Source organism: Salarias fasciatus, chromosome 10 (assembly GCF_902148845.1).
Source record: "Salarias fasciatus chromosome 10, fSalaFa1.1, whole genome shotgun sequence".
NCBI classification, from domain to species: domain Eukaryota; kingdom Metazoa; phylum Chordata; class Actinopteri; order Blenniiformes; family Blenniidae; genus Salarias; species Salarias fasciatus.
In genome coordinates this window covers 21,135,431-21,161,630 of record NC_043754.1, presented here as the reverse complement: position 1 = coordinate 21,161,630, position 26,200 = coordinate 21,135,431, and the positions used below count along the sequence as shown (strand labels likewise).

At 43.5% G+C, this 26,200-nt stretch overlaps 4 protein-coding genes across 4 annotated transcripts; all 4 read left to right on the top strand.

Moving 5' to 3' along the window:
* The first annotated feature begins 3,310 nt into the window (after positions 1-3,310).
* Positions 3,311-7,499, top strand: cdx1b (caudal type homeobox 1 b). Its single transcript, XM_030100453.1, has 3 exons — positions 3,311-3,785; positions 7,032-7,180; positions 7,263-7,499. Exons 1-3 carry the CDS (start codon positions 3,311-3,313, stop codon positions 7,497-7,499), a joined length of 861 nt encoding a protein of 286 aa, XP_029956313.1.
* Positions 7,500-16,658: 9,159 nt separating this feature from the next.
* LOC115395436 (histone H4) lies at positions 16,659-17,408 on the top strand. The gene has a single exon (XM_030100990.1). The coding sequence runs from the start codon at positions 16,689-16,691 to the stop codon at positions 16,998-17,000; it is 312 nt and encodes a 103-aa protein (XP_029956850.1). The 5' UTR covers positions 16,659-16,688; the 3' UTR covers positions 17,001-17,408.
* A 1,217-nt stretch (positions 17,409-18,625) lies between these two features.
* LOC115395370 (histone H3) lies at positions 18,626-19,039 on the top strand. The gene has a single exon (XM_030100879.1). It carries the CDS (start codon positions 18,629-18,631, stop codon positions 19,037-19,039), a length of 411 nt encoding a protein of 136 aa, XP_029956739.1. The 5' UTR covers positions 18,626-18,628.
* A 1,335-nt stretch (positions 19,040-20,374) lies between these two features.
* On the top strand, positions 20,375-24,141 carry LOC115395369 (E3 ubiquitin-protein ligase RNF26-like). The gene is made up of 2 exons (XM_030100878.1): positions 20,375-20,508; positions 22,047-24,141. The coding sequence occupies exon 2, from the start codon at positions 22,053-22,055 to the stop codon at positions 23,208-23,210; it is 1,158 nt and encodes a 385-aa protein (XP_029956738.1). The 5' UTR covers positions 20,375-20,508; positions 22,047-22,052; the 3' UTR covers positions 23,211-24,141.
* Positions 24,142-26,200: the final 2,059 nt, after the last annotated feature.

The window sequence follows — 26,200 nt, the reverse complement described above, 5'->3', positions numbered from 1 at the left end:
TTTGCCGTAAATGTGATTTTATGAAGCTATAAATGTCAATGAAAGCATTTTTTACAGTGTGAGTCATAAAATTACACATTTAAAATACAATTTATCTTGTACCAATTTGAAAATCCAAACCCTCCTAAAGAGTGCCATAACTTGAAAATAAATCAATAAATTTATTAAAAACTCTGCTGATGTGATAGTTTACTGAATGATTAAGATAAAAGTAAAATATTCATGAAACACTTTTTCGACACCAATACGTAAGAATTTCTGTGTGTGTGTGTGTGTGTGTGTGTGTGTGTGTGTGTGTGTGTGTGTGTGTGTGTGTGTGTGTGTGTGTGTTTTACAGCAGCAGACTAAACTAAATACTCATCAGTGTAAAACAATAAATCTCTCATAAATCCATAAAGAAGCAGATAAATTCCTCTTCAGGAGGCCGAGGGGCTGTCAGGGCTCCCGGTTCGAGCCCCTCATGCTTGTTTATTTATTTATCTGTCGTTTGATGCTTTCGGAGGTTTTATGATTCCAAACTGAAACCGCTCTGAGAGGATGAACGAACCAAGTGTGATGGTCCTGTTTTTATTTAATTCTGATCTGAATTAAATGTAGAAAAGATTACAAAATACATGTTTGATTTCTTGCCTGAGTAAGGTTATGAATTCCTGTTTGGAAAAAAAAAAGGATTTTGTTAAATAGAGGCTGTAACAAGTAAGAAATTTACTACAAAGATAATTTAAATCATTTTGATTTTTTCAACTGTGATTGAGGAAACATTTCCTTTACCCAGTCTTTACTCCTTTTCCTTTACTCCATCATTCTTGGTCAAGTTTTTTTCTTTCAAAATGAAAGTCACTGCAGAACATCTTCGGTGGGCGGGGCTAGATGATACTAATTCCGGGTTCCAGAGTCAATCATATGTGAGTTCTTGAGGTTGCCAAATAACCCGCACAGCATTCCGTATTTCATGACCGCGCTGTCGGCCGTGCACCGAGGGAGAACCACCATGCGTGGCCCCAGACGCAGCCAGTGCTCATACCACACCTGCCTCGTGCACGTGACACCCGCACGCTGTTCCAGCAACATGACCGAACCGTCTATAGAGACTATAGCTTAAAATCTCCCAAACTGGCAACCTGGGCGACCTCGCCCTAGCAGAGCAGCAGTGTAACATGCATAGCCGGTGCATGTTAAGCACGTGCACGACCATCTCACAGCACTGGCGTCTCACAGCATTGTGTCCATTTGCACAGTCAGTGGTCCTTGGTGCATGGCCTACAGCGTGGTCATAAAGTCCCGAATGTTGTGATTTTTTTTTTTTTTTTGAAACCTCAGGAACTCACATCTGATTGGCTCTGGAACCCGGAAGTGTGACATCTAGCCCCACCCACCAAAATTGCTCTAGCCCAGAACAACTCATTCTGAAAGAAAAAACCTTGACCAAGACAGTGGTGACGGAGACGACAGATTGTTTAAAGGGGACATTTTATGCTTTTTTCACTTTGTGAAGAGTTTCTTATAGTAGCATGTGTTGCCGTGGCCTCATTATGACGTTCAAATTTGTAAACTGTCTGTTTCCTCCCTGTCTTGCTACACCACATTTTGTGAAAATGCCTGCTGAAACGGTCCAGTTTGAGTTGGGTCCGTTTATCCTGAAATAAGCGAATGTAACTCCTCCCCCTGACTGTGCCCCTGTTGTGCCGAGTTCTATATGCCTGCCATCTGCATCCCCTGCAGTTAAGGGGGGGGATGCATTATTGCATTGCAGGACACATTTTGTCTGTGCCGAGATTTGCATCCCCTGGTTTTCTGGGGCCAAATAAGTTCCACGTTTGCATAATTCACATGGTTTGGTAAACGTGAAACTTATTTGCCCCCCTTAAAAAAAAAAAAAAAGAAAAGATAAAACAGGACATGCAAATCTCAGCAGAGACGAAGTGTGTCCTGCCGAACAATGCATCCCCCTCTTAATAAATGTTATGGACATTTTTAGATCAGATGCAAAACATGTTACAGATGCGGGTTTTTTAATCAAACCACGTGAATTATATAAACGTGGAATAAACTATCCTGTCTTTACTGTAAATAAATTCGCTTCGGACATATTTTTCGTCATTACATTTTCAATTTCGAATCTGAACTTCAATCAAATGCTTCAACATATCTAACAGACTGTACTGCAAAGAAATCCAAGCTTTCATATAACATCTTTTCATAATCAAAAAGTACTTTGCCGTAGAAAACAGTTTGGCGTCTCATAGTTTCCGTTTTAGCGGAGCGGACGTGCTCCCGTGACCAGGGGATGCAGATCTAGGCAGGCATGCGGAACTCGGCACAACACCCCCACCTTGTGTGTGAGAGTGGGCGTGGCCAGATGCGTTCAAGTGCTTACAGGAAAGCCAGCTCAGAAACAGCCTGTTCTGAGGAGGGCTCGTCACAGTAACTTTTTAGACCGCTGAAACTCCGAACAAAGGATGAATTTGTGGCGAAAAAAAACTTAAATACTATGTTTCTGGGCTTCTGACACCTATATAACGTGACTGAAAAACAACACAATATGTCCCCTTTAAAGGAAATGTTTCCTCAATGACAGGTGAACAGTGGGAATGATTTTTATTGTTTTTATGGTAAATTTCTTACTTATTGCTTAACAACCATTAAAAGCCATATTTCCACGTGAAAGTGGAGGTTTTTCTGTCGCTCATCTGAAGAGCAGAAGTTTAGTGTTGAGCAGATTCAGTCTAAACTGCTCCATTATGATGTTTAAAGTCTCCCAAACTGGCAACCTGTACACACAAAGAGAGGGGGAGAGAAGTACTGATGACAGGTAATATCACTGACTGTAATAAATAAATAAATAAATAAATAAATAAATAAATAAATAAATAAATAAATAAATACTGATTGCACCTTGAAGTATCCACAAAGAATGTTCCTTATTCATCATCATCATTATGACCATCGTCGTCGTCTGCCGTATTGTGAACAGAATGAAGAGAACAGAGGAGAACAGAGGAGAAGAACAGGAGAACAGAGGAGGAGAGGAGAACAGGAGAACAGCAGGTTGGAGGGAGGCAGAGGAGAAGAACAGAAGAGAACAGAGGAGGAGAGGAGAACAGGAGAACAGCAGGTTGGAGGGAGGCAGAGGAGGAGGAGAGAGGATAAGGGATGGGATCACGTGGCCCGGGTGGTTTTTAGCTCGTGCCTGATGGGGGGGCGGCAGACCGCTCAGGTGGAGGTGTGCCGTCAACCCGCCAGGTGAGAGCGCGCGCACCGCGGCAGGCTGGACCCGCTCCCCGCAGAGGGAGCCCCCTCAGCCGGCACCATGTACTACCTGCAGCTGGACAAGGAGCCGGCCATGTACCCGCACCAGAACCCGGTGCCCCGCCACCCGGGCCTCAGCCTCAGCCCGCAGAGCTTCCCCCCGCAGTACCCCGACTTCTCCGGGTACCACCACCACCACCACCACCCGGGCCTGGCCGCCGACCCGCACTCGGCCCCGCAGGGCGGCCCGGCCGCCGGCTGGACCTCGGCCTACCCGGCGCCCCCCCCGGCCCCGCGGGACGACTGGTCGTCGCATCACTACGCCGCCGCGGCGGCCGCGGGGCCCGCGGCGGCCTCCACGGTGCCCGGGGCAGTGGGCCCGCCGCTGGGCTTCAGCCCGCCGGACTTCAGCGGCCAGTCCCCGGCGCTGCTCACCGCCTCCCTCAACGCGTCTGCGGGGCCGCTGTCCCCCGGATCCCCCCGCAGGAGGAACCCGTACGACTGGATCCGGACCTCCGCGCCGCCCAGCAACCCGAGTAAGACACCGAGCCGGGACCGGGACCTCAGCACGGAGCTTCACTGACAGATAATATTACTTTAGAAAATAATGTAAAACTTATAAATAATTAGAAGAAGCTGTTTTGATGCGAATGCTGCTGAATTTTCTGGTTCTGTCAGAGGGCTTCGGTGAAGAGACAGTTTAAAGATTTTAATAGGAGAGGAGAGAATCTAAACTGTCCCCGCAGACACCGAGCAGCCAAATAAAAGGAATAAACCACGGAGGCATCAGTTCACAGAAACCTAATTATATCTTTGAATATATCATCATTATTATTATTTTTAATCATTCTATCTGAAGGATGTCGATCAGAAGCACTAAATATTTAACCCATTTAATTCAATGAATATTTCGGTGTTTCTATAACGAAGCTGAACAGGTGCGCCTCAAAAAGATCAGACTAATAAAGTGTTTTTCTCCGCTCTGCATAATTCATTAAGTTTTTAATAGACTATTTTAGCCTAATTTGTGGGATTTTTGTCTCGTAAAAACAAAAGAATTGAGATGCGTGAGGTGCGTGAGGCCTCAAGCGGGGACGGACACGCGGGCCTTCGTGCGGCGGCCGACAGAAAAAAGCGGCTTGTAGATAAATCTCCACTAAACACACCTGCAGCATCAGAATGAAAACAGCCCACAGAATTAAAAATCAGGCATTTTTTTCAATTTCAGGATTGTAATTTCAACTTCATGTTTGGATATCAAAATGTAACTTTTAATTAATTTAAAATTACTTCACTTACTTAACTTAATTTTAAAATCAAAAACATGGAAACTACCGATCATAATAAACATATAAATGCATATTTCTGATGATAAATACATATGATAATAGTATTTTTAAATTAGCAGGATTTTAAAACTTATGCACAAATACACATTACAAAAAATACACAATTCATAGTATTCCAATCATAAATTATCATATGGATTATTTAAAAGCCTTATAGTTGCATCAATACGAAATTACATCAATTTTAAGAATCCCCTGTTTTGGGTAAAATAATAAAATTACGGAACCGATTTCCTCCAAATTATTTATTTCAGCAAACTATGTTGCACTGAGGCCCAGGTTAAAGTGGGCCGCATCAACACGATTTATGTGACATGTGACAATTAGAAAGGTTGAGTCCAACATTCAGAAACTCATAAAAGGTAAAAAAAAAAAAAAAAAAAACACTCTAAAGATTTTTCAATCTCAAACTCAAAACATTTTGAGCAGCTGGGCAGAATCACACTTCACAGTTGTTTCTGGCAGCAGTTTTGCGTCGTTTCATTGTTATTTTCAGCCTCTTTATTGCCTTTTTCCTGGTGTTTAATCCTGGTTTCTGGTCGTTGCGCTTATCGCGGTTATTTCGTGTCTCTCCACTGGAGTATTGGACGGAAACAAACTTCTTGAGCTTCCGCTCTTTGAAAAACAAAAAAAAAAAATCAGTTCACCTAGAAAACTCTCATTTTTATCATGAGACTAGTAAAATGAGAAAGATTTAAGAAAAGAAAAAAAAACTATAAAATTCGCTGTGGTTTGTTTCTTATTTTTCACTCAGTTTTTCCAGACTATTTTATGTTTAAATAAATAAATAAATAAATAAATAAATAAATAAATAAATAAATAAATATAGCGTGTACATGCATGTGTTTATCAGCTGGTTCACATTGACTCTGTAAAAGTGAAGACAGCATGAGGTTCGAGTCCCAGAAAAGAGACGTCTGATTATCCCAACAGGTCCAAAACAGTGTCCATAACTTTGATTTAATGATGAGTGATTAAGCTCCAATAGTGGAATGTATTGTGCCAAATCACATTCATGATTTCCAAAAGATTTGAAATGTTTTTATCTTCTCTGGTCTGTTTTATAAATTCAAAGCAGTCTTTTCTGAGTGTTCCAAAGAGAGGAAGATTACTGGTTTCCATACTGAGGTTTGCGCTGCTGTGCAGTGGAGCAGTGGTTACTGTGTTCTCTTCCACAGTATTAATAATGTGTTTATGTCAGTTTGTTTTCAGAGCAAAGTGAAAATTTACATTACAGTGACAGAAGTGTAGTTCAGATTGTAGTTACTTTTCACTTGTATGAGTATGTAAGTCTAGTTTTATTTCACTGTCTTTCTGTTGTCGGTGACTTCATGAGAACAACAGACACTTTAGCCAAAATCACTGTCCAACCTGAGCCTTTAGTCAGACAAAACCCTAGAGGGAATGATTATGAACGAGGCTGTGCAATGTGTGATTGTTATGTTTTAGAGTAACGACGAGCGTTGGTGACTGATTGTGGCAGAAAATCTGTACTAAGTGGTACAGTGTGAGGAGGTCACAGATGGCTTTTATCACGGCTGACGGTCTGGCATTATTTCCTGAAAGTGACTGTCGTCTCCTCACTGCTCCTGTGAGGAGCTACAGCTGCTAAAACCCAAACAACCAATAGGAATGTAGCAGGAAATGAGTGCAGATGATGATGGCTCCAGTGTAGGACCGCATCCACAGTCTCTCTCCATCAACGGCTCAGTGTCCCGCTGGCTTTGTTTATTTATTTACTGAAGGCAGCTGTAGCATGGATAGCTGATGTACCGGATAACATCAGCATTCTGATGGATTGAAGTACGTAATTTTGATTGCCACCTGTGATTCAGTGCAGTCAAACTTACAGCAGTACCAGGTTTGAAATAAACATTAGTGTCGCTATAGTGCCGATATACTTGTGAGACTGCGAACATGCCAACGGTCTATGGGAGAATTCAGTATCACCATTGATAAACACAACAAGACACAAAACACTACTAAAGACAAACATGATAATAAAAATTATCCTAAATAACAGTCATAAAAACACACATTGGCAAAAACACTTTTAAATCAACTTAAAATATTCACAAAATAGCCCTGTAAACTATGTTAAGTGACACAAAATTGACATTAAATGAGTTGAAAACACAGTAAACACATCATAGGCTCATCTGTGTGTGTGTGTGTGAGTGTGTGTGTGTGTGTGTGTGTGTGTAGCAGAGGAGTTCAGCAGATGTTCTTCAGTCTAAAATGTTTGAGTTTGTCTTCGCGTGGACGAGCGATTAAAGGACAGACACAGGCAGACGTCTGAGCTCTCACTGCCTGTATGCTCACTGTTAATACTCAATCACATAAGCTAACACACCACCATCTCTGTACACACACCCACACACACACACACACACACAATCTGTGAGACGCTGAAGATTGTTTGTGTTTGTGCAGACGGAAAGACACGGACCAAAGACAAGTACCGAGTGGTTTACACCGACCACCAGAGACTGGAGCTGGAGAAAGAGTTCCACTACAGCAAGTACATCACCATCCGCAGGAAGGCGGAGCTCGCCACCGCCCTCAGTCTGTCTGAGAGACAGGTACGTCCATAACACCACCCTCAGTCTGTCTTAGGGACATTCATGTCTGTAACGCCACCTGTGCGACTCGCTCCACCTTCAGGTGAAGATCTGGTTCCAGAACCGCCGGGCGAAGGAGCGAAAGATCAACAAGAAGAAGCTCCAGCAGCCGGCCTCCTCCACCACCACGCCCACGCCCCCCACCGCAAGCACGGGAGGGGGAGCGGCAGCCGGAGCCGGAGGGGGAGGCAGTCTCCATGGAAACGCCTTGGTGACGAGCAGCAGCAGTGGGCTGGTGTCTCCGTCGTCTCTTCCTCTGAACATCAAAGAGGAGTACTGAGAGGGGAACCTGCTCCACCTTCAGACGGACTCCACCTGGAACCCGAGCCCGGCTCTCACTGGACGGAGGCTCGCTGAGACGTCAGCAGGTGAAATCCACCACTACAAACCAAAAGACTTCCTGCTGATGGAACTTTGCAGAGACTATGATGGTGTTTCCACATCTTCAGCTCTGTTCCACTATGTTTGTTTTTTTTTTTTTTTACTGTAAAAGTGACTCAAAAAAGGGAAAATTTCAGCGTTTTTCAAAGATCACCTGAACCTAACTTTCTGCTGCGCTGAATGAGAGGAAACAGCTCGTCCACACTCAATAAATATTCCAAAAAAGATAAATACACACTGAAAAGTTTTTACCCTCTGAACTCAGATTACCAATCACTTCCTATTCTAACCTGACGGTTGAAAAGTGATCTTATAGTGGGTGATGACTGGATCCTGAGGTTTGGTCTTGGTGGTCTCAGTGGTCTTGGTGGTCTTACCAGTTGGGTTATTTAAAAACATGTACTGCCAAAGAAAGAAGAATACAGAAGAAGTTTCCAGCAGATTTCTGCTTCACATATTTTGCTCCACGAGCCTGAGAATGTTTTGTAAATGATTTGATCTCCCGCGTCTGTCTGGATCTGCTGTATATGTTCAAATGTCCTTTGTATTAAAGACTGAAAGTTTTACTGTAAAAGTGGCTGCAGATCTGTTGACCGCCTTCATGACCATGTGATGCTTCACCGGCGAGGATCGTTGACCTGACGGCAGGTCAGGCCACGATGGACAGTACTGCTAAAATGATGCAGAAACATGAAGTTAATACATACTTATTTATAACACACACACACACACACACACACACACACACACACACACACATATTTGCTAACTGATGCTCGATGCTGCAGTTGAGGTGTGGTGTCCAAAGGGCAGAAAAGCTGTGGGCAAACAGAGCTCAGTAATCTGCTATCTGCTGTGTGTGTGCGCGTGTGTGTGTGTGTGTGTGTGTGTGTGTGTGTGTGTGTGATGCTTAGACCTTTGTCCTTATGGGTCGAGCCAGCCTCTAATCCAACAACAGTGCTATCTTAACACCGAGAGAGACTATCAGCTGTGTGTGTGTGTGTGTGTGTGTGTGTGTGTGTGTGTGTGTGTGTGTGTGTGTGTGTGTGTTTGTGTGTGTGTGTGTGTGTGTGTCGGCCATCTTGAACTTGATTCATGTGGTATCAGTAGGCCTATAGGAATAAACCTGGTATTTCATTAAATGCAGATTTCAATGAAATTGCAAAGGGCCAAAGATCGCGCCCTGAGGACCTCCGCATGTCTCGTATCAGGAATTCCTGCTGCTGCTTAACTGTGTACATGAAATAGTGAGTGTTTGTATGTGTGTGTGTGTGTGTGTGTGTGCGTGTGTGTGCAGTCTAGAGAGCATCCAGGGAAATGGAAAGTTTTGTTGCAGTTAGCGAGGACAGAAAAGCTGCACAACTGAGTCACAAAGAACTGAAGAAGGAAGCTAAAGGAGTTAGCTGGGAAGCTAATGGGATTAGCATTGAAGCTAAAGGAGCTAGCCTTTAAGCTAGCCTGTGCACAAGACCTTTAGAGGAAGATAAAGCCTGCATGTAGCTCCTGAGTCTTTACTCTGAAATAGGGCTTTCCCTTTTATTTTTTTCCCCTCATAAAATGTATGGTAAATCTTTATTTCTGCGTTGGCATCATTTCTCTATTGCCTTCTCTGAGACGTGAGGAGGCCACAGGCCTCTGGTTAATGGTGAAAAAAAAAAAAAATGGAGTCCTCCTGCGTCGTCACTAGCAACGGCCGTGCTGGCGTCTGATTTGTGGGTAAATAGAGGCCGATGAGAGCGGGGCCATAAAGTTTATGAGGGGGTGCAGTAAAAAGAAGCCTCAGCACAGAGACACAGACATGTTGGAGGAGGAGGAGGAGGAGGAGGAGGAGGAGCTGTGAGGGAGGCTCGCAGTGTGGACGTGCCATGCTTGTCCTGAGACACACTCACTTCATCTCCTTCTCACTTTCAGTTTTATTTCTATACAGCAGTGTGAACTGGTGGTACCTGATCTTCATAGCCATCCCAAAGGATAGCAATGAATTTTACAATCAAGCAGATTTTAAAATGCTACCACTCAGCTTAAAAAAAAACCCTCTAATTGTTTTTCACAAACGTAAAATTTGTTCTTGTTATTTTAATTCCTCAAACAATGGCACAGAGTTGCAGTTTCTCAATAGAAGTGGATTTTCAAGCCCTCGACAATCAGGAAAAGGAGCAAATAAAGTGACAGGACTCAGTTATTAGACATGTTTCCATTTTCATCAGATGAAAGTAGCCTGTGCTCCACTGAATAAACACAAAGAAAGAAAAGAAAATCAACACTGATTTCCATTTGGTTAAAAGAAGAACTTGTATTTTCATGTCTTTTCGTGGGACTTGTTTGAGATTCTGACTTGTCTTCTGGCTCCTTGGGTCTGATTGCTGTTCCCTGCCCTGGTGTGTTTCCCCCGTTCTTGAGTGTGTGGTTTTCCTCAGCTGGTGGTGTGTGTTGGGCATCTTCTGTGTGTTCTCGTTGGTAGCTGTCCTGTGTCTCAGTCTGTGTTCTGTGTCTGCTGACTGATCAGTTCTCATCAGGAAATGTAAAACGTACACCTGTTGGGCCATGCCGACACCTTCAATCGCGTTTTATCTCCTTTACTTTCACTTCTGACATTCAAGGGCCTCCATAGCTTTGCTCTTCCATAACTCATTAACCCCCGCCGTACATCACTAACCTCCATCTGCAGCCACATTTGCACATAACCGGGTAGTTATTGGTCTGATGGAGAATTGGAGCTCCTCCTAATGTGGTGCTGGAGAAGAGAACAAGACAAAACAGAAACCCTCATTATTGCCCCGGACAGTGCCATCCCCACCATTTAGCAGCACTTAGCTGATCTGAGCCTCTCAGCTAAAGCCAAACTGAGGAATCGTGGGTGATCTTTGACGAAGCCATGCCACTAGACCACCACTCAAGGCAGCTGGTTAGAAATTGTTTCTTCCAGCTGCGCAATATCGCTAAGCTCAGGCCCATGGTGTCTAAGAACCAGCTTGAAATGATCATTCATGCTTTCATATCCTCGTGGCTGGACTACTGCAACAGCCTGTTCAGTTGCTTCAACAAGAAAGAGCTGCTCGTCTCCAGTACATCCAAAACTCAGCTGCGAGGCTGTTGACCAGCTCCAACAAGAGGCCCTACATTACAACTGTGTTAAAATCCTGGTCCATACCTTTCCTACATGGCCAGGCTCCCATGTACATCACTGACTTAACCAAGCCCTACAGCTCGGCTCGGAGACTGACGTCCTCTGATCAGAACCTGCTGAGAGTCCATTGAACTCGCTTTAAAACTAGGGATGACTGTTCGTTCATATCCACCCCGCCTCGACTTTGGAACGAACTTCCTTTTGACCTGACATCCCTGGACTCAGTGGATGCTTGTAAAAAACATTTAGAAACATGTCTGTTTCTGAAGTATCCTAGCTCAGACTGACTTAGCGTTGGCTGTATTGTGTAATACGTACTGTTTATACTGTGTGACCTTTAATCTACTCCACATCTCTGATCTTATGTATTATGTACTGTTTATATGATCTTTTATTTTACCTGCATACCTCTGATCTTTATCTGACTCTTCATTACTGTGATGGTTATTCTATGAAACGTGCAATACAAATAAATTTTACTTACTTACTTACTTACTTACTTACTTACTTAATTACTTACTTGCCATCATAACTGTGCACACAGTGACTGCAGCAGCCTGACCCTCAGATTCACACTGTTCTGACCGACACCGTGTTTCACTTCTGAGCCAATGCCTACCTGCCATCAGAGGCGTTGCACAGGTGAGCGGAGGCGGGGCTACACACCTGCTTCATGTGGGAGTTAGCGAGTTCCTCCTGGTCAAAGGTCTGACAGCTTTTACGACTCTGTGAGATGGTAATGAGGAACAACATCCTCCTCTGTTATCTGCAGGTCAAAGATTCACAGGAGGAGGAGGAGGAGGAGGAGGAGGAGGAAGAGGAAGAGCAGAAGAAGGAACAGGAGGACGGGGGAAGAGGAGAGATGAGGAGAAGCAGCAGGAGGAAGAGCAGAAGGAACAAGAGCAGGGATAGAGAGGAGGTTGAGGAGTGGAGGGGTGGATGATGATGATGATGATGATGATGATGATGATGATGATGATGATGATGGTCATCATCGTTTCAGCTAATGCTAATGCTAACACCATAATAATACAGACGTGAACTTCACTCGTTACTGTTTCTCAGCACTAGTTAGTAAAGTCACTCCTACATTTTTAAAGTTACTGAAATATTTTATTAAAGCAAATCGCAATTTTAATAAATGGGCAATGTGAGCTGTTCAACCCGATGTGAGGGTCCGAACATGGAGGCAGGTACTGATGATGCCACTTCCTGCAAAAACTAAGAAAAGTGTCTGAACTTTTACTCTTGTCTACCCTCTGACCTGATTCTGCTTTATAGGAGCTGCGACTTCTGGCTCACCTCCTCTCCACTGACCTTCACCCTCGTGGCAAAGTCCAGGTTTCAACACTTCCAGTCAGCTCACGCAAGCAGGCAGCACGCACGTTGAACAGTGTTTTCACTCATCATTTTGACTTTAAGAATTGTATCAGGTGTTTTTTTTTACATTTCAATTTACACTTAAAACCTGTGTCTTCACCAATTCTAATTGTTTTCAAACTTTTTGTTGATTTTCATGAGAGCTTAACTTTCTATGAAACATTATCAGTTTCCTTTGTAATTTAGAGTCAAAGATTTTATTTGATTTGAACATGCGTGGACATTTGTCTTCGTTAAACAACCTGGTCCATTCAAGATGTTTTCTGTGTTTGATTGTGTGTAACTCTGGTTAACAAGTCACCGTCTGTAAACGTTGGACCTCATTCTGAAGCGTCCGATCGAGGACGATCCTGGGACAGTGAGAGGTTTTTATTCTGAACCCTGGTCTTCCTTTATCATCCGTCACTGTCAGTATTCTCATGGTTTCACACTGAACATTGTTTTATTGTGTTTTATTTTTCGCCAAAGTTTCTGAGGATTTCTGAAAGACAATCAAAAGAAAGAAGAATTCCTGTTGGGAAAGGTGGTTCTCCTGACCCCAGATGACCCTGGAGATACCTGATTGAAGTCGTTCACCTCTCAGGTGAAGACAGACAATTCTTTAACTGCTTCCTGACTCAGCAGTCAGCATTCTGTTTTTATTTGTTTTTTTATTGGAGTTCACACAGGTTCTTCAGGCCTTCAAAGGTTCTCCAGACTCTCACAGGTTCTCTAGACTCTGACAAGTTCTCCAGGCTCTCAGGTTCTTCTAACTCTCATAGGGTGTTCAGACTTTCATAGGTTCTCCAGTCCTGATTCTCTTCAGCTCACACAGGAAGAAGTGGATGATTTCTGCTCTCTGATGGTTTTGTAACAATGGCTGCCATGTTTTTCTTTAATCGGACTTAAAGACTGAATTGACAATGAGAGTCAGACCCCAGATCCTCAGGTTTCAGGTCTTAACTGATAACGTAATCATGATGTGGTTTGAAGGTTTGTCTGAATCATGTCAGTAGTGCCCACTCCTATCAGTCCCTTTGATATGGGTCACTGGGGATAAGGAGCCATAAACAACATGTATGAAGAGTGAAGACGTCGGCCCCCTTTACTGTGACGATAACAGTAATAAACACAAGGTTATGGTGACACACGGTGGCTGCCCGCTTTCTTTTCAGTAATGTGAGGGCGTGGATGACGTGAACCCACTCCTGGGAGAAATGTCTGCCTCGAGAGAAATCAGTACAAGTAGAGATGATCTGAAAAATACAATAAACTTTACAATAAGTACCGATTTAGGCATTTCAGACACAGAGTACTAGGCTTCGTGCATCTCTTTCTCCATGGGAGCACAAAGTTTGCTCGATTTAATTCTATCTCCTTCGCTCCTCCGTAATAAAATGTTTAATCATGTTATCATGCCTCGTAAAACTTTCAGATGGGATTGTGACTGGAAACATCATCACCACATAATTAATTTCAGAGGTTTATCTTGTTAGATAATATTAACCTTTTCTCGTGATGGACAATAAGTTTGATCTCCAAATCTTGCGATTTTGTCTCGCACCGGAAAAAAAATTCAATTATATCGAATTTTTCAAAATTCACCTGAGTCCAAGATGCTTCAAGACCTGAAAAGTCCCACTGTGGGTGCAGATAAAGGCCTCAGACCTATTCCAGTCTTTTTGTAATGTCTAATTATCTATATATGTCTAAGTAAATACATATTTTCTGTTTATTTGCATATGTCATTTCATATATATATATATATATATATATATATATATATATATATATATATATATATATATATATATATATATATATATGTATATATATGTATGTATCATTCTATTTATACATGCCTGTATGTCTATTTATCTGTGACTGTGTCAACTTATAATATACATCTGAGTCTACTTATAGACGTCTATGTGTCCAGAGTCACCTGAGGGCTCGGGGTCATCACATTTGACCTCAGGTGAACCCGGGACACTATGTAAACAGGAAGTAAGCAAAAAAAAGCTTATAAAGTCATAAAATGCCACCAAATATCAGAACACTGACACACACACACACACACACACACACACACACACACACACACACACACACACACACACACACAGAGTCCCTGGTGACCTGCTCCTGTTGTGGTCATCATCTCCTGGCTCCAGCAGGTGGAGTTGGGAATCTTTTTCCCATATCTCAGGGCTTCTCAGTAGCAGTGATCATTTCCTGTGTTTGCCGCCGTGAGTCTGAGCGATGTGGAGAGAATCATAAATAAGAGGATCAGTGTTCTCTCACTGAAACCTCGTTTACCACCTGCGGAGTCGAGCGGGGCCGCAGGACGCCGGCCGGCTGTAAAGGTTAATCATTTTAAACACACACACCACACACACACACACACAGTCCCGAGCTGGTACAGTGTTGGAGGTGTCGCCGTTCTCATGACTTTATGACGAGGAAACGTCCACAAACACGACGAGTAAACACAGAAAGGCCGTCCACCACCAGCTGATGAATGATTCCTCTGTCTTCATACAGAACATTTGTTTGAAGAGGAGATCGGCGGTGGGAAAGACACAGCGGCTCTTCGCAGCTCCGTTCTCACTTTGTACTCTGACAGCACAGCTGATAACATCTGCCCATACACCTCAAATCATGTAGAAATTTATGAGAGCTTAACTTTTTTTGTTTTCTTATTAAATCAACATGAATTCAGTCGATAATAACTTCATTTTAATCATTAATTGTTTTCAAAGTTTCAAAAATTTATCAGTATTTATGTTCAAAATCAGGAAAACGAACATTAAAGTGGACCCACAATTGACCCTTGAGGAACTCCATGAATAATTTCCAGTATTACATCAAATCTGCATAAGCTTTAGGTTTTCCATCATAAATTTTGAAAGTCTGGCTGACACGGTGTCACATCTGCAAACAAGAGAAAACAATTTCATTGTTATGTTTTAATTAGTTTGGCCTGATTGTGGCAGCGCTGTCTCACTTCTACATGACCTTATTCACAAGCAGGCTCTCCTGAGATCCACTCAGATGACAGTGGAGTGGAGGTGAGCACTTACTTGATAAGAATCGACATCTACATTGTTAAATCTGCTTAATCACTCTAAATTAACTCACAATGCCTAATTTAACATTTTACAATCATTTTATCTGCTAATTGGTCCTCAGAGTGATTCTTATATAAAGCTCAGTGAAACTCTTCTTATAGTTATAAGATTTATTGTGGGCCATTGAGTCATTTAAAAGGCTGCAGAATAAAACTATAAAACTTCACAAGATTAACATTAATAAATGAGTTAATCCGTATTTAATACATTCATATTACAGTCGTTTGAACATTTTCAGGATTTCTCCAAAACAGCTGCCTTTGACACAAAAATAAACTTTTCCTTCATTTAGGCAGTTTTTGATGGAAATACATAAAGGAGTTATTTTTTTAAATTCAGCTATGAAATAAAAAATAAACTTCTACAAACTTCATGTTTGGAAAAACATGAAGTTTGAATTAATGAGCATAATTAAGCTGAATACAAAAACCTCTGACAGCAAAAGAAACACTTAAATGCGCACAAAAAAATGTTTTGTGACAAAAAATGTTTATTGAGAACAAAGTTGCACTGTAAGCAATTGGAAACTGTGATCAGTGTGTGTGTGTGTGTGTGTGTGTGTGTGTGTGTGTGTGTGTGTGTGTGTGTGTGTGTGTGTGTGTGCGCGCGCGCGCGTGTGTGCGCGCGGTTCAGGCCTCACCTGGGCTTTCGACACGAGGTGAGGGCGTCCCCCTCTGGCCACCGGAGGATACACCCACACACAGCCGTGGCGGCGCGCATAGACAGCACGTGGCAGTGGTCTGCTGCCCCCTGGTGGTGCTTCAGTGTAACGAACTCCAGAGTGAGCTGAAGGCAGGAAAGACAAATGCATTCCATTGTGTTCATTAAGCATGAGGACTTTCAGAAGCCCATGATAGAAGGACTATTATCACTTTTAAAAATCCTCATTAATCATTCCCTCCATTGGAGCTGTTGGGCATTTGTGAATGATCACAGTAAAACTGCTGAGAATTCACACGAGATGTTTAAAACACGGTTATAATTCCACGGGATAACTTCAAAACTCTCCTGTCAGGTTAATTTATCTGTAGGTATGAAAGAGTCTAGAGCCTCACAGTACAATTCACAGCAAATACAGCAGAGAAAGCACACCACACACGAAAAACTGCAACTCTTCAGAAAAGCACACGCTCCTTTACCGATAAAGTTGCATTTCAGGTCAACAACTTTGTTAGTAGAATGTTTAGTTGTGTGTACGATTTTAAAATCTAAAAACGTTTTAAAACACTTTGGCTATCGCAAACAAAAAAGCAAATGTGTCATTGTTTTCTAAAAAAAACAGTTTCTCTTTGGACCTGTTTAAACTAAAGAGCTTCCCGCCTTTTTTGGCAGTTTGAAAAGAGGGCGGAGTCTTTGGGTGTGGCCCCGCCCTTCACTGCCTGTGCTCTCTTACGTCCGCAGGACGGCCTTAAAAAGCGGCGCCGGGAGAGAGAAGAGCACATTCAGTCGTACCTGAAGAAGAAGAAGAATCATGAGCGGAAGAGGAAAGGGAGGCAAAGGTCTGGGGAAAGGAGGCGCCAAGCGGCACAGGAAGGTTCTCCGTGATAACATCCAGGGAATCACCAAGCCCGCCATCCGCCGCCTGGCCCGCCGCGGCGGCGTCAAGCGCATCTCCGGTCTCATCTACGAGGAGACTCGCGGCGTGCTGAAGGTCTTCCTGGAGAACGTGATCCGGGACGCCGTCACCTACACCGAGCACGCCAAGAGGAAGACCGTGACCGCCATGGACGTGGTCTACGCCCTGAAGAGGCAGGGCCGCACCCTGTACGGCTTCGGCGGCTAAATCCCCCCAGCTACTGCTGCTGCAGAGAAAAACAACGGCTCTTTTAAGAGCCACCCAATTCCTCTGAAGATGAAACAGTCCTTTATATCGGTGTCTATTGTATTATATGTGACATGAGAATTACTCGTGATGGCAATCTGAAACAAGAAAGCTTTCAAAACAATTGTACCGAAAAAAAAAGGTTCGAAGCTTTTCAAACCAGGGCCCGACAAGGACCCCTGGTGGTGAAAGTCAAGGAAGGCATGTCATGTGTCAGAGCTGAATGTGATGTATGAGTAATTACATTTTTTAAATTATTGAATGATTTCTCCACATTACTAAAACCTAGCAGGCTTATAGCTAATAATTTGATGTCAGCATTTCTATTGTTCATAGGTCAACTTGAATAAAGATGGGGATGAAAAAGCAGAGTGTTCATATGCATGACTGAATGTGTCTGAAGTGACCAGTACGTTTGCTGTGTCTCACATAAGTCAGCAGCAAGCTTATCTATCAGTTGAGACACTAATTATTTAGTTATGAGAGATAGTGGAAGTGAATTGACGTTGGCAGATGCTGGCCACAGACTAAAAACACTGGACCTAGAAAAATAAATTACTAATGAGGGATGTTTTTTAAAGAAGGGATTTGGTCTGACAAAATGTGACGTATTGTTGCAACCAACCACCCCAAATATATTTCAAAGTCTAACATTAAGAATGAACAAAATGTAGGCATAACACGTTTGCTCATAACACCCTTGTTGGGTGAAATGAAATCAAATCAAAGTGTTCCCAAACTTCAGAACGTCCTCTTTTTGCCACAGGCTCCATATCAAATCTATATTCGCTGTCTCTCACTCTCTCTCCACTCACAAACCACCTCCACAACCCACAACCAGCTGCAGCGCGTTTTAAACCTGTGAAGCAGCGGCTGAAGCGTCACGTGGGTGCGCGCGAATGAAGCTTCAGACGTCACGGATCACGTGATTATCAGGAAACGAATCAAGCTCCGATACAAAGTTCCACTGAGAAGAGGTTCATTTTTTCAACACATGCTTCGAAGCTTCGGTGTCACGGGTAATATCTCTAAGAATGACACGAAGCATGAGTGGGGCTCGATAATGATACGACATAAAATATCAATTTCTAAGTGAATTTTAATACATTTCATGAAAACGGAGCTTGTATTTTTTGAGTTGGGATCGAAGCAAAAATGCACGTGAACATTGGACACCCTTCACGCTCGCTTATTTACTCTGATAGACGATTAAAAAGACTCATGACTTAAGTTGTAATAATGTGGAATAAACGAACTGCTTGTGATCATTTTACAAGCGACAAACAGTTGTAATAAATACGAAGAGCACACCCCGCTTCATGGAAGTGTTCAGAACGGGCCTCTTGATTCGTCATTTCTTCTGTGTTCAATACAAAAAATCCCGCGCTTCTGCGTTTCCTACTAGTCAGACCGAACGTTTGAATTTTTTTAGCCAATTGGATTTCAGACAGCAGACCGCCTTTCCTTGCTCTGGACCAATCAGCGCAGCCGGAGTGGAGCCCGCAGCGCGCGCTTTGTCTGTATATAAAGGGGCTCCGAGGCGGAGGAGCTCAGACCGTTAAAGTCGAGAAGAGGAAAGAAGCAGAAACATGGCCAGAACCAAGCAGACCGCCCGTAAGTCCACCGGAGGAAAGGCTCCCAGGAAGCAGCTGGCCACCAAGGCCGCCCGCAAGAGCGCCCCGGCCACCGGCGGAGTCAAGAAGCCTCACCGCTACCGCCCCGGCACCGTGGCCCTGCGGGAGATCCGCCGCTACCAGAAGTCCACCGAGCTGCTCATCCGCAAGCTGCCCTTCCAGCGCCTCGTGCGCGAGATCGCCCAGGACTTCAAGACCGACCTGCGCTTCCAGAGCTCCGCCGTCATGGCTCTGCAGGAGGCCAGCGAGGCCTACCTGGTGGGCCTCTTCGAGGACACCAACCTCTGCGCCATCCACGCCAAGAGGGTCACCATCATGCCCAAGGACATCCAGCTGGCCCGCCGCATCCGCGGAGAGAGGGCTTAAACACAGCAGCACCACCAACACACAACGGCTCTTTTAAGAGCCACACACACCCGCTGACGAGCAAAACTCCTCGTGCTGCACGCACAGGCTCAGACACATCCAGGAAAGAAACCTGGAGCTAAAAACATACATATGGTGTTTGTTTATAAGTTTAAAGTCTTAATTCATTTAAAAAAAGGGGCATCAGCAGTAATGACTATAGTGATGGTAAAATAGTTTCTACCCTCATTTCATATAATTCTGGAGATAATCTACAATTTATATGCAAAAAAATTACTCATTGTGGGTAACCAGAAACTTGTGTGAAATATGATTTGAGGGGAAAGTTACTGTGGAGCAACACTGAAACAGTGGAGATAAAACATGAACAATGTATGTTATGATAAATACACTTATGTTACTATGTAACGAACATAGGTTGATGTTACATTAAGAAAAGCTCATTTGAGAGTAGGTTTAGATACGTTCTTACTTCTATCTACTTTTAGATCATGTGAATCCAGATAGGTTATGTTTTCATTAATTTGATTAATTTTTTTCAATTTGGATAATTTTTTTTTCTTTTTTTCACGTCAAATAAAGAACAATTAGTTACTATTATTAAAGGAAGTCTGGAGTTTCACTAAAGAATGATAGATAAGACCAGAACTGTGTCTAAGTCTAAAATTAACAATCTGGATTACATACCCTTAATATGGAAGAGATGACAGCATTTCAACATAATCAAATAATTCAGCCATGAAATTTACAAAAGTAACTTTTCAAATAGGTTTTATCTTCTTCAAATTCACATACTGGATTGTTTGCAAAAGAAACAGCTGATTGAAAGATGAACTGATTAATCATTTATAATTTATGATTTCTTCTTGTAAATAGTGTTGTCTCAACTCCTATACCAGTCACTGCTTCTCCTCTGGATATTTTAACCTCAGTCTATCAATTCTTAAGAATTTCAATCTTGGAATAATAAAGAAATACATTATTTCTAAATTACATCCTGGTAATAGTCCTGTATGAAAACAGGACTAAACATTGAAGAAACCTTGAAACAAAGTCCCTTCCATTCTTTACATTGTAATAATCATCTGGTTAAATCAAAAAGAAAGTGTCATTCCTGTTTTTATAACAAATGGAAATTCAAGAATTTGCTCAACTTTAGATGGCAAAAAATTAAAAGTCTACAGAAACATAAAGATGCTCCATTTACAGAAAAAAAAGTGTCACAAGGTGTGGCGTTTTGTTGTTTGAAAGCTGTCGAGTTTCGCCTGTAGTTCCACTCCTTCCCCTGTAGTTCCGGGTCCACGCCAGCAGGGGGCGGTGCAGCTCGCTCGATGGGTCGCGATGACAGATAATTGAGAAACATGAAGCAGAAAGTAAACCTCGTAATAACAAACTTCGCGAGTCAAACTACGAACGTTTGACAGAATATTCGCACGCATGGTTGAGACGTTGTGCCTCGTGTTTTTACGGTGAGTTTATTTCGTAAACGTTTTTCTGCTCTGTTTCCGGTTGTCGTGCGAGCTAATGTTAGCATCACTAGCATGTGGTCGCTGCCCCATTAAACATATAACCACGTTTATAAATAACTACAGATATGCTGATATAGAAGCTATAATAGAGTTTGAACCAGGCAAACCTTTATGAAGCTCGTCTACTACGCAAGTTAAGCGTCGTTCAACATCTCGCGTGACCATTCAATACCAAACTTCCTTTTGAAAACAAGTAATTTGACATAAATGCCTTTATATAAAACTGAAAACGCTCATTAAATTGTTTAATATAAACACCAAAGACCTGGGTTTCAATTCGGCTTTTGATATTTAGTCAGGTAAGTACACAGAAAATGGTCTTTATGTTAAAACGCTGATCCCTCGTGGTTATAATCCCGGTATTAATCCTCTAAAACGACTCAGCAGATTCAACGGAGTTCAGTTAGCTTGTAAAAACCCTTACGTCCTTCTTTCCAAACCACGATATTAATGTTATAACTATATTAATACTACTACTACTGGTTATGGTAACGATATTGCTAGAATAATCCTGAACACAACACCACCCATAATTATTATAATACAAAAAAAAAAAACAACCCTCCTTTGTAATAAACTATGATGACTTTAGGTTTCTTGTATTCCTTTTATTATTTAATTTGGACAATTCCCCCCTGTCTGAATTACAAGTCACATTTATTATGGTTAATTCAGATGAATTTAGTAATTTTTTCTTGCTTTTTTTAATTCTTATTTAGAAAGTGAAGCAACGTTCCTTCTCTTTCTTGTTCACAATCACACACAATTCAATAACACTTTGTTTTATTCAGTTCAAGGCTCTGTTTATGCCGTTTCAATGAAAAAGTCATCATTTGTGTGCTTTCATTTCTGAAGCGTTTCACATTTACAAGGCAATGTTCTGAAAATGATGTTCATTTACATGGCAACAGCAGAAAGCATCTAAACATATTCACAACTTACAACAAATTAATAAAACGTGTTTAAAAAGATTCAAACTCTGATTGAAAATCAGATTTTGCGTTAAATATTTAATCAGCTGAAGGTGAAAATGAGAATTAAAGGAAAAAAGTTCCAACTCCAAGCAAATGGACCCTTAATTCAATGAAAGGTTTCGGCCTGATTTTGACGTTTGCTATAGCAAAACCCCTTAAGGAATGATGCTGTTGTGGTTTTCTTTCCTCAAAGACACAAATCTGTTCGTCTCCTTCACTCACTTTCTTTACCGTCACGTTTGAATCAGATAAAAATATGATGAAACAGAAATATTCAGGATTTGATTTTGACCTCATGTTATAAGGTTTATCTGTTGGGATCCGCTGGCTGTAAAAACATCTCATGATCACACTGAAATCTTTGTTTTCACTTTATTATAAGGGAAACGTTTTTTCATTTTATTTTTCATCAATCTGTAACTATTTGAGTTTTAGTTGTTTTCAGTGAAAACCCAAAGCAGCCGGAGATGACTTGCTGGTTGTGTGTGGCGTGTGCCCCTGCAGGCCGTCATGGAGGAGGTGAGCGTGTGGAGCGTGGCGGTGGGCGGATGCGTGGACGCCTGCTTCCTGCTGCTGGACCTGCTGCTGCGCTCGCTCAGCTGGACGCTCCGCCTCCTGTCGGGCGTCGGCGGCGTGCTGAGCGGCTCCTCCGTGGTCCAGTCCTGGAATTTCGCCCAGCTGTCTTTTCTCACGGCGGCCGAGGCGGCGTCCGACGCCGCGCGCGCGGTCCTGCAGGCCGCCGAGGGCTGGCTGCGGGCGCTGGCGAGCGTGCTCGAGAGCTTCAAGATGGCGGGCCACTTGTGCTGTCACGTGGCGTGGCGAGCCAAAGACGTGCTGCAGCGCAGCCTGATTTCCGGGAGCGGCGTCCTGCGGCAGGCGTGTGAGGGCGTGGGCGTGGCGCTCAGCCTCATCCTCTACCTCATCAACACGGCCGTCAATGTCTTCCTGATCGGCGTTCAGAACTGCACGGCGGCAATAGCGAGCGTGTGGGAGGCGGCGGCGGCGCCGGTGCACCGGGCACTGGAGCTGGCCCTGAGCGCACTGACCTTCCTGTACAGCAGCTTGGTGGGCGCCGCCGTGCTGCTGTGGGCGTCGTGCCAGCTGCTGGTGGACGTCCTCGCCACCGTTTTCACGCTGGACGGACTACTGGCCGCCGCCGTGGCCTCGCCGCCGCTGCTGCTGGTGCTGTGGAACCCCGGGATCTCCGCCCTCGCCAGACAGCTGTGCCTTCGACCTGTAGAGGCGGTGCGGGCGGCGGCTCGCCGCCTGGGCACGGTGGTGGCGTCACCTGACGCGGCACACGGGGCGGACACGAGCCCGCGCCCAGACGCAGATGGCGCCGACACGCCTCCTGTAATCGCACCGGCTCAGGGTGACACCGGGCAGGACGGCGAGACGGCGGCAGCGGGCGGTGAGACGGCGACTGGAGCTGCCGGGGGGGCGACGACGGGAGCCGGCGGCAGCGGCGAGCTGCTGAACCTGCTGCAGGAGCAGGAGGAGGGGAAGAAGTGCGTGGTGTGTCAGGACGAGAGCAAGACCGTGCTGCTGCTGCCCTGCCGCCATCTTTGTCTCTGCCGCCACTGCGCCGATATCCTGAGCCAGCGGCCCGCCAGCCGCTGCCCACTCTGCCGCCAGCACATCACGCAGACCATGGACGTCTTCCTCTGAGGAGCTCAGCGCTGCCCCCTCTGGTGGTGAAATGCCACGACAGACGACTGTTAGGTTGAGCTTTTCATTTCGACTTCATTGACCTCTGAGGAACACGAGCGTCTTCCTGAAACACAACATGGTGACGTTAAGAAGAAATACGTCTCAGTAAAAACACAAAATCAACTAAACAAAAGAAACGTGAAAAAGTCATGAAAAATCAATGGAAGCTTCCTAAATTTCTGCTCTTTCATCATTCCATAGTGACTGTTGTACTGAAATCTTTAAGAGTTCCAGAAAAAAGCTTCATAGACATTCTTTCCGTTCAAGTGTTTCACAGTCAGAGACCAAACATTCCTGTTTCATCCTTCAGTCGCTGAAGTGTTCAGTTCCAAATGTGGAGCAGAAGCAGACTGAAGTGTGAAAAAGATGAAGCTGGTTGTTTCAGTATTTAGTTGAAATGATTGACACTTTCAAAAAGTTATGCTTCTCCCCCTTTCGACTGAATTAGTGTACCGTTGCCATGGAAACACACCCAGAACACAGCGGAAGTATTTCGTGTTTTACCTGGAAATGTCCTGTGAACGGGACTGAAACGCACAGCTTCAGTCTGCAGCTACTTGAAACCACGTATTTATAAAACAAGCACTTTCATGAAGAAAACACTGACTTGAGGTTTTGACTCTAAAGCGTTCACAAGACGACGTGAGTGAAATAACCTGCGAAATGTTGCCAAGTGAAGACGTCCTGATCAGATCAGGGCTGATTTCAGATGATTTGTTTTCTCAGTTAATTGATAACTTGAGCTGATCGCTGCGGATTTTTCCCGTGACGTTTTTGCTCCATGTCACTGCTGAGTCCGTTAAGACACTGTTACTGTTTTCTCTCTGCTGTCTCATTTTGGATTTTCTCTGAAAATAGAAAAAAAAAAAAACCCTTCTAAATCTGTCCTGCTTTAAACTTGAGAAAGAAATCTTACATATGGTGATTTACAAACATGAATTATTATCAGAAAAAGTGTTTACAAAGGCTTGAACTCATATTTAAATTTTTTTTTTCTTTTAATATTTATCAGTCAAGCGAAAACAGTTTGAACTCAATAATTTTATTTTGTTTTTAGAGCTTTAAAACCAGATTTTTTCCATTTTATGTGTTGTTTTTTTTAATGAAGTTGATTACTGATGGTGAAATGATGAATTCATGTCTGAATTCTCCACACACTACTGGAGCCTTTTGGTTCTGATTTTCCTGTTGCACTATGTGAACCTTTGTTGTAATAAACATAAAACGGAGATTCTTATGGTTTTACTCTTTTTTTTCACGAGTACATCGACATCTGAAAGATAGACGAAACACATACAGAATGTTTTAAATGGTTAAGTTGTTTATTTCAGCTTGAAGGTTTGTCCTGACTGTCGCACTGAAATGTGTTAATTGAGCAGAAAATCTGACTTTCTTGTAGAATTTCCACTCCTCTTTGTGGAAACACTCAGAAGTTCTCAGAAACGCTCCGTCCTCCTCGTCTCCACATCCTTGTGGTTGTCCGCGACGACGCTCCGTCACGCTCCACTGAGTTTTTCCGTCAGCAGGTGGAGCGTGTTCGGCCTCTTCTCCGTCGCAGATACATCATGTGCCTAAAACAACTTTAATAACTGCTGCTGAAGCGGCTTCAGCCTGCAGAAGGAACTCTACTGCAGTAAAATACTATGAAATCAGCTGGAAACTGTTAGAAAACTGTCCCAACGTGAAAACCAGTCCGAGAAAGGTGCTGTGAGTTCAGTCAGTGTCCTGAGGTTCTGCGACAGTGGAGGAAAATAAGGTTGAAGCAGATGTTAAAACAGATGTTTGAAGCAGACATTGAAGTTTTAGGGAGATACTGAAGCAGATGTTTGAAACATGTAGAAGCAGGTGTTTGAAGTAAATGCTGAAGTAAGCAGATGTTGAAGTAAAGGTCAAAGCAGATGTTGAAGTAAAGGTTGAGGCAGATCTTGAAGCAGATATTGAAGTAAAGGTTGAAGCAGATGTTGATGCAGAAGCTGAAGCAGATATTGAGATAGATGCTTGAAACTGATGTAAAAACAGGTTTGATGCAGATGTTGAAGCAGATGTTAAACCAGATTTGAAGCATGTTGAAACTGATGTTTGAAGTACAGATTGTTGCAGATGTTAAAGGTGATTTTGGGGACAGGTGTTAAAAGACATGTTTGAAACAGACGCTGAAGCAGATGTTAAACAGATGTTTGAAGCAGATGTTTCACACAGATGTCAAGCTACCCTTTTGGAGGAGATTGACGGGGATGTTAGAAATAAACACATGTTGACGCAGATGTTGAACCGCCTGTAGGAGTAGACGAGGGCATTTCAAGCAGATGTGGAGAGGGTGTGGAAACAGATGTTTGAAGCAGATGTTTCAGCAGAGGCCTCGGCTTAAAGCCTTGAAGCAGAACCTTCAGACATCGCCTCCGCCATGGACTGAGACGCTCTTTACCACGACAGGATTCCACGAGCGGGAATCAGACCGGCTGTTGCCGTCGGCGAAGCGCCTCGTGTTTCAGCTGACTGGACTGAAGCAGCAGCAGCAGCAGGAGGCTAATAGCTGATCAGAACGAGGTGATCAGATCATGTCGGCTCATTAACTCCTGTTTGCTTTACTGAGTGCTGCGAGCGGCCACTCGGAAACAACCGGGGCACTTCAGCATGTGCTGACCAGCAGGTTTACACACACGCAGGTCTCGAGGTCCACAGGTTTGAATCCCACTGAATGGTCACCACTGTAGGGTTCTGAGTGTGACCTCTGACACTTATGGAAAAGTCTGAACTGAAAAGTTTAGGTGAGCTGAGGAAGCCAATACGGAGAAGAGTTTCATTCCACTCTCGGCCATGTTGGCTGCAGCTTGTTGGGTTCAAGAAATAACTTCAAACCCTTCAGTCTCATCGGGAGTTATGAATTTTCAGCTGAAATCCTGTTTCTTGTTCCCATCCCTGATTTTATGAATGACAGGTGATCAAAG

What these genes read in the sequence shown, in the direction of transcription:
- cdx1b (XM_030100453.1), top strand. Translation starts at nt 3,311, where the DNA reads ATGTACTACCTGCAGCTGGACAAGGAGCCGGCCATGTACCCGCACCAG. An exon ending in CGCGCCGCCCAGCAACCCGA is followed by an intron (nt 3,786 to 7,031) that starts GTAAGACACCGA and finishes GTGTTTGTGCAG; the next exon opens with ACGGAAAGACACGGACCAAA. An exon ending in TCAGTCTGTCTGAGAGACAG is followed by an intron (nt 7,181 to 7,262) that starts GTACGTCCATAA and finishes CTCCACCTTCAG; the next exon opens with GTGAAGATCTGGTTCCAGAA.
- LOC115395436 (XM_030100990.1), top strand. Translation starts at nt 16,689, where the DNA reads ATGAGCGGAAGAGGAAAGGGAGGCAAAGGTCTGGGGAAAGGAGGCGCC.
- LOC115395370 (XM_030100879.1), top strand. Translation starts at nt 18,629, where the DNA reads ATGGCCAGAACCAAGCAGACCGCCCGTAAGTCCACCGGAGGAAAGGCT.
- LOC115395369 (XM_030100878.1), top strand. Translation starts at nt 22,053, where the DNA reads ATGGAGGAGGTGAGCGTGTGGAGCGTGGCGGTGGGCGGATGCGTGGAC.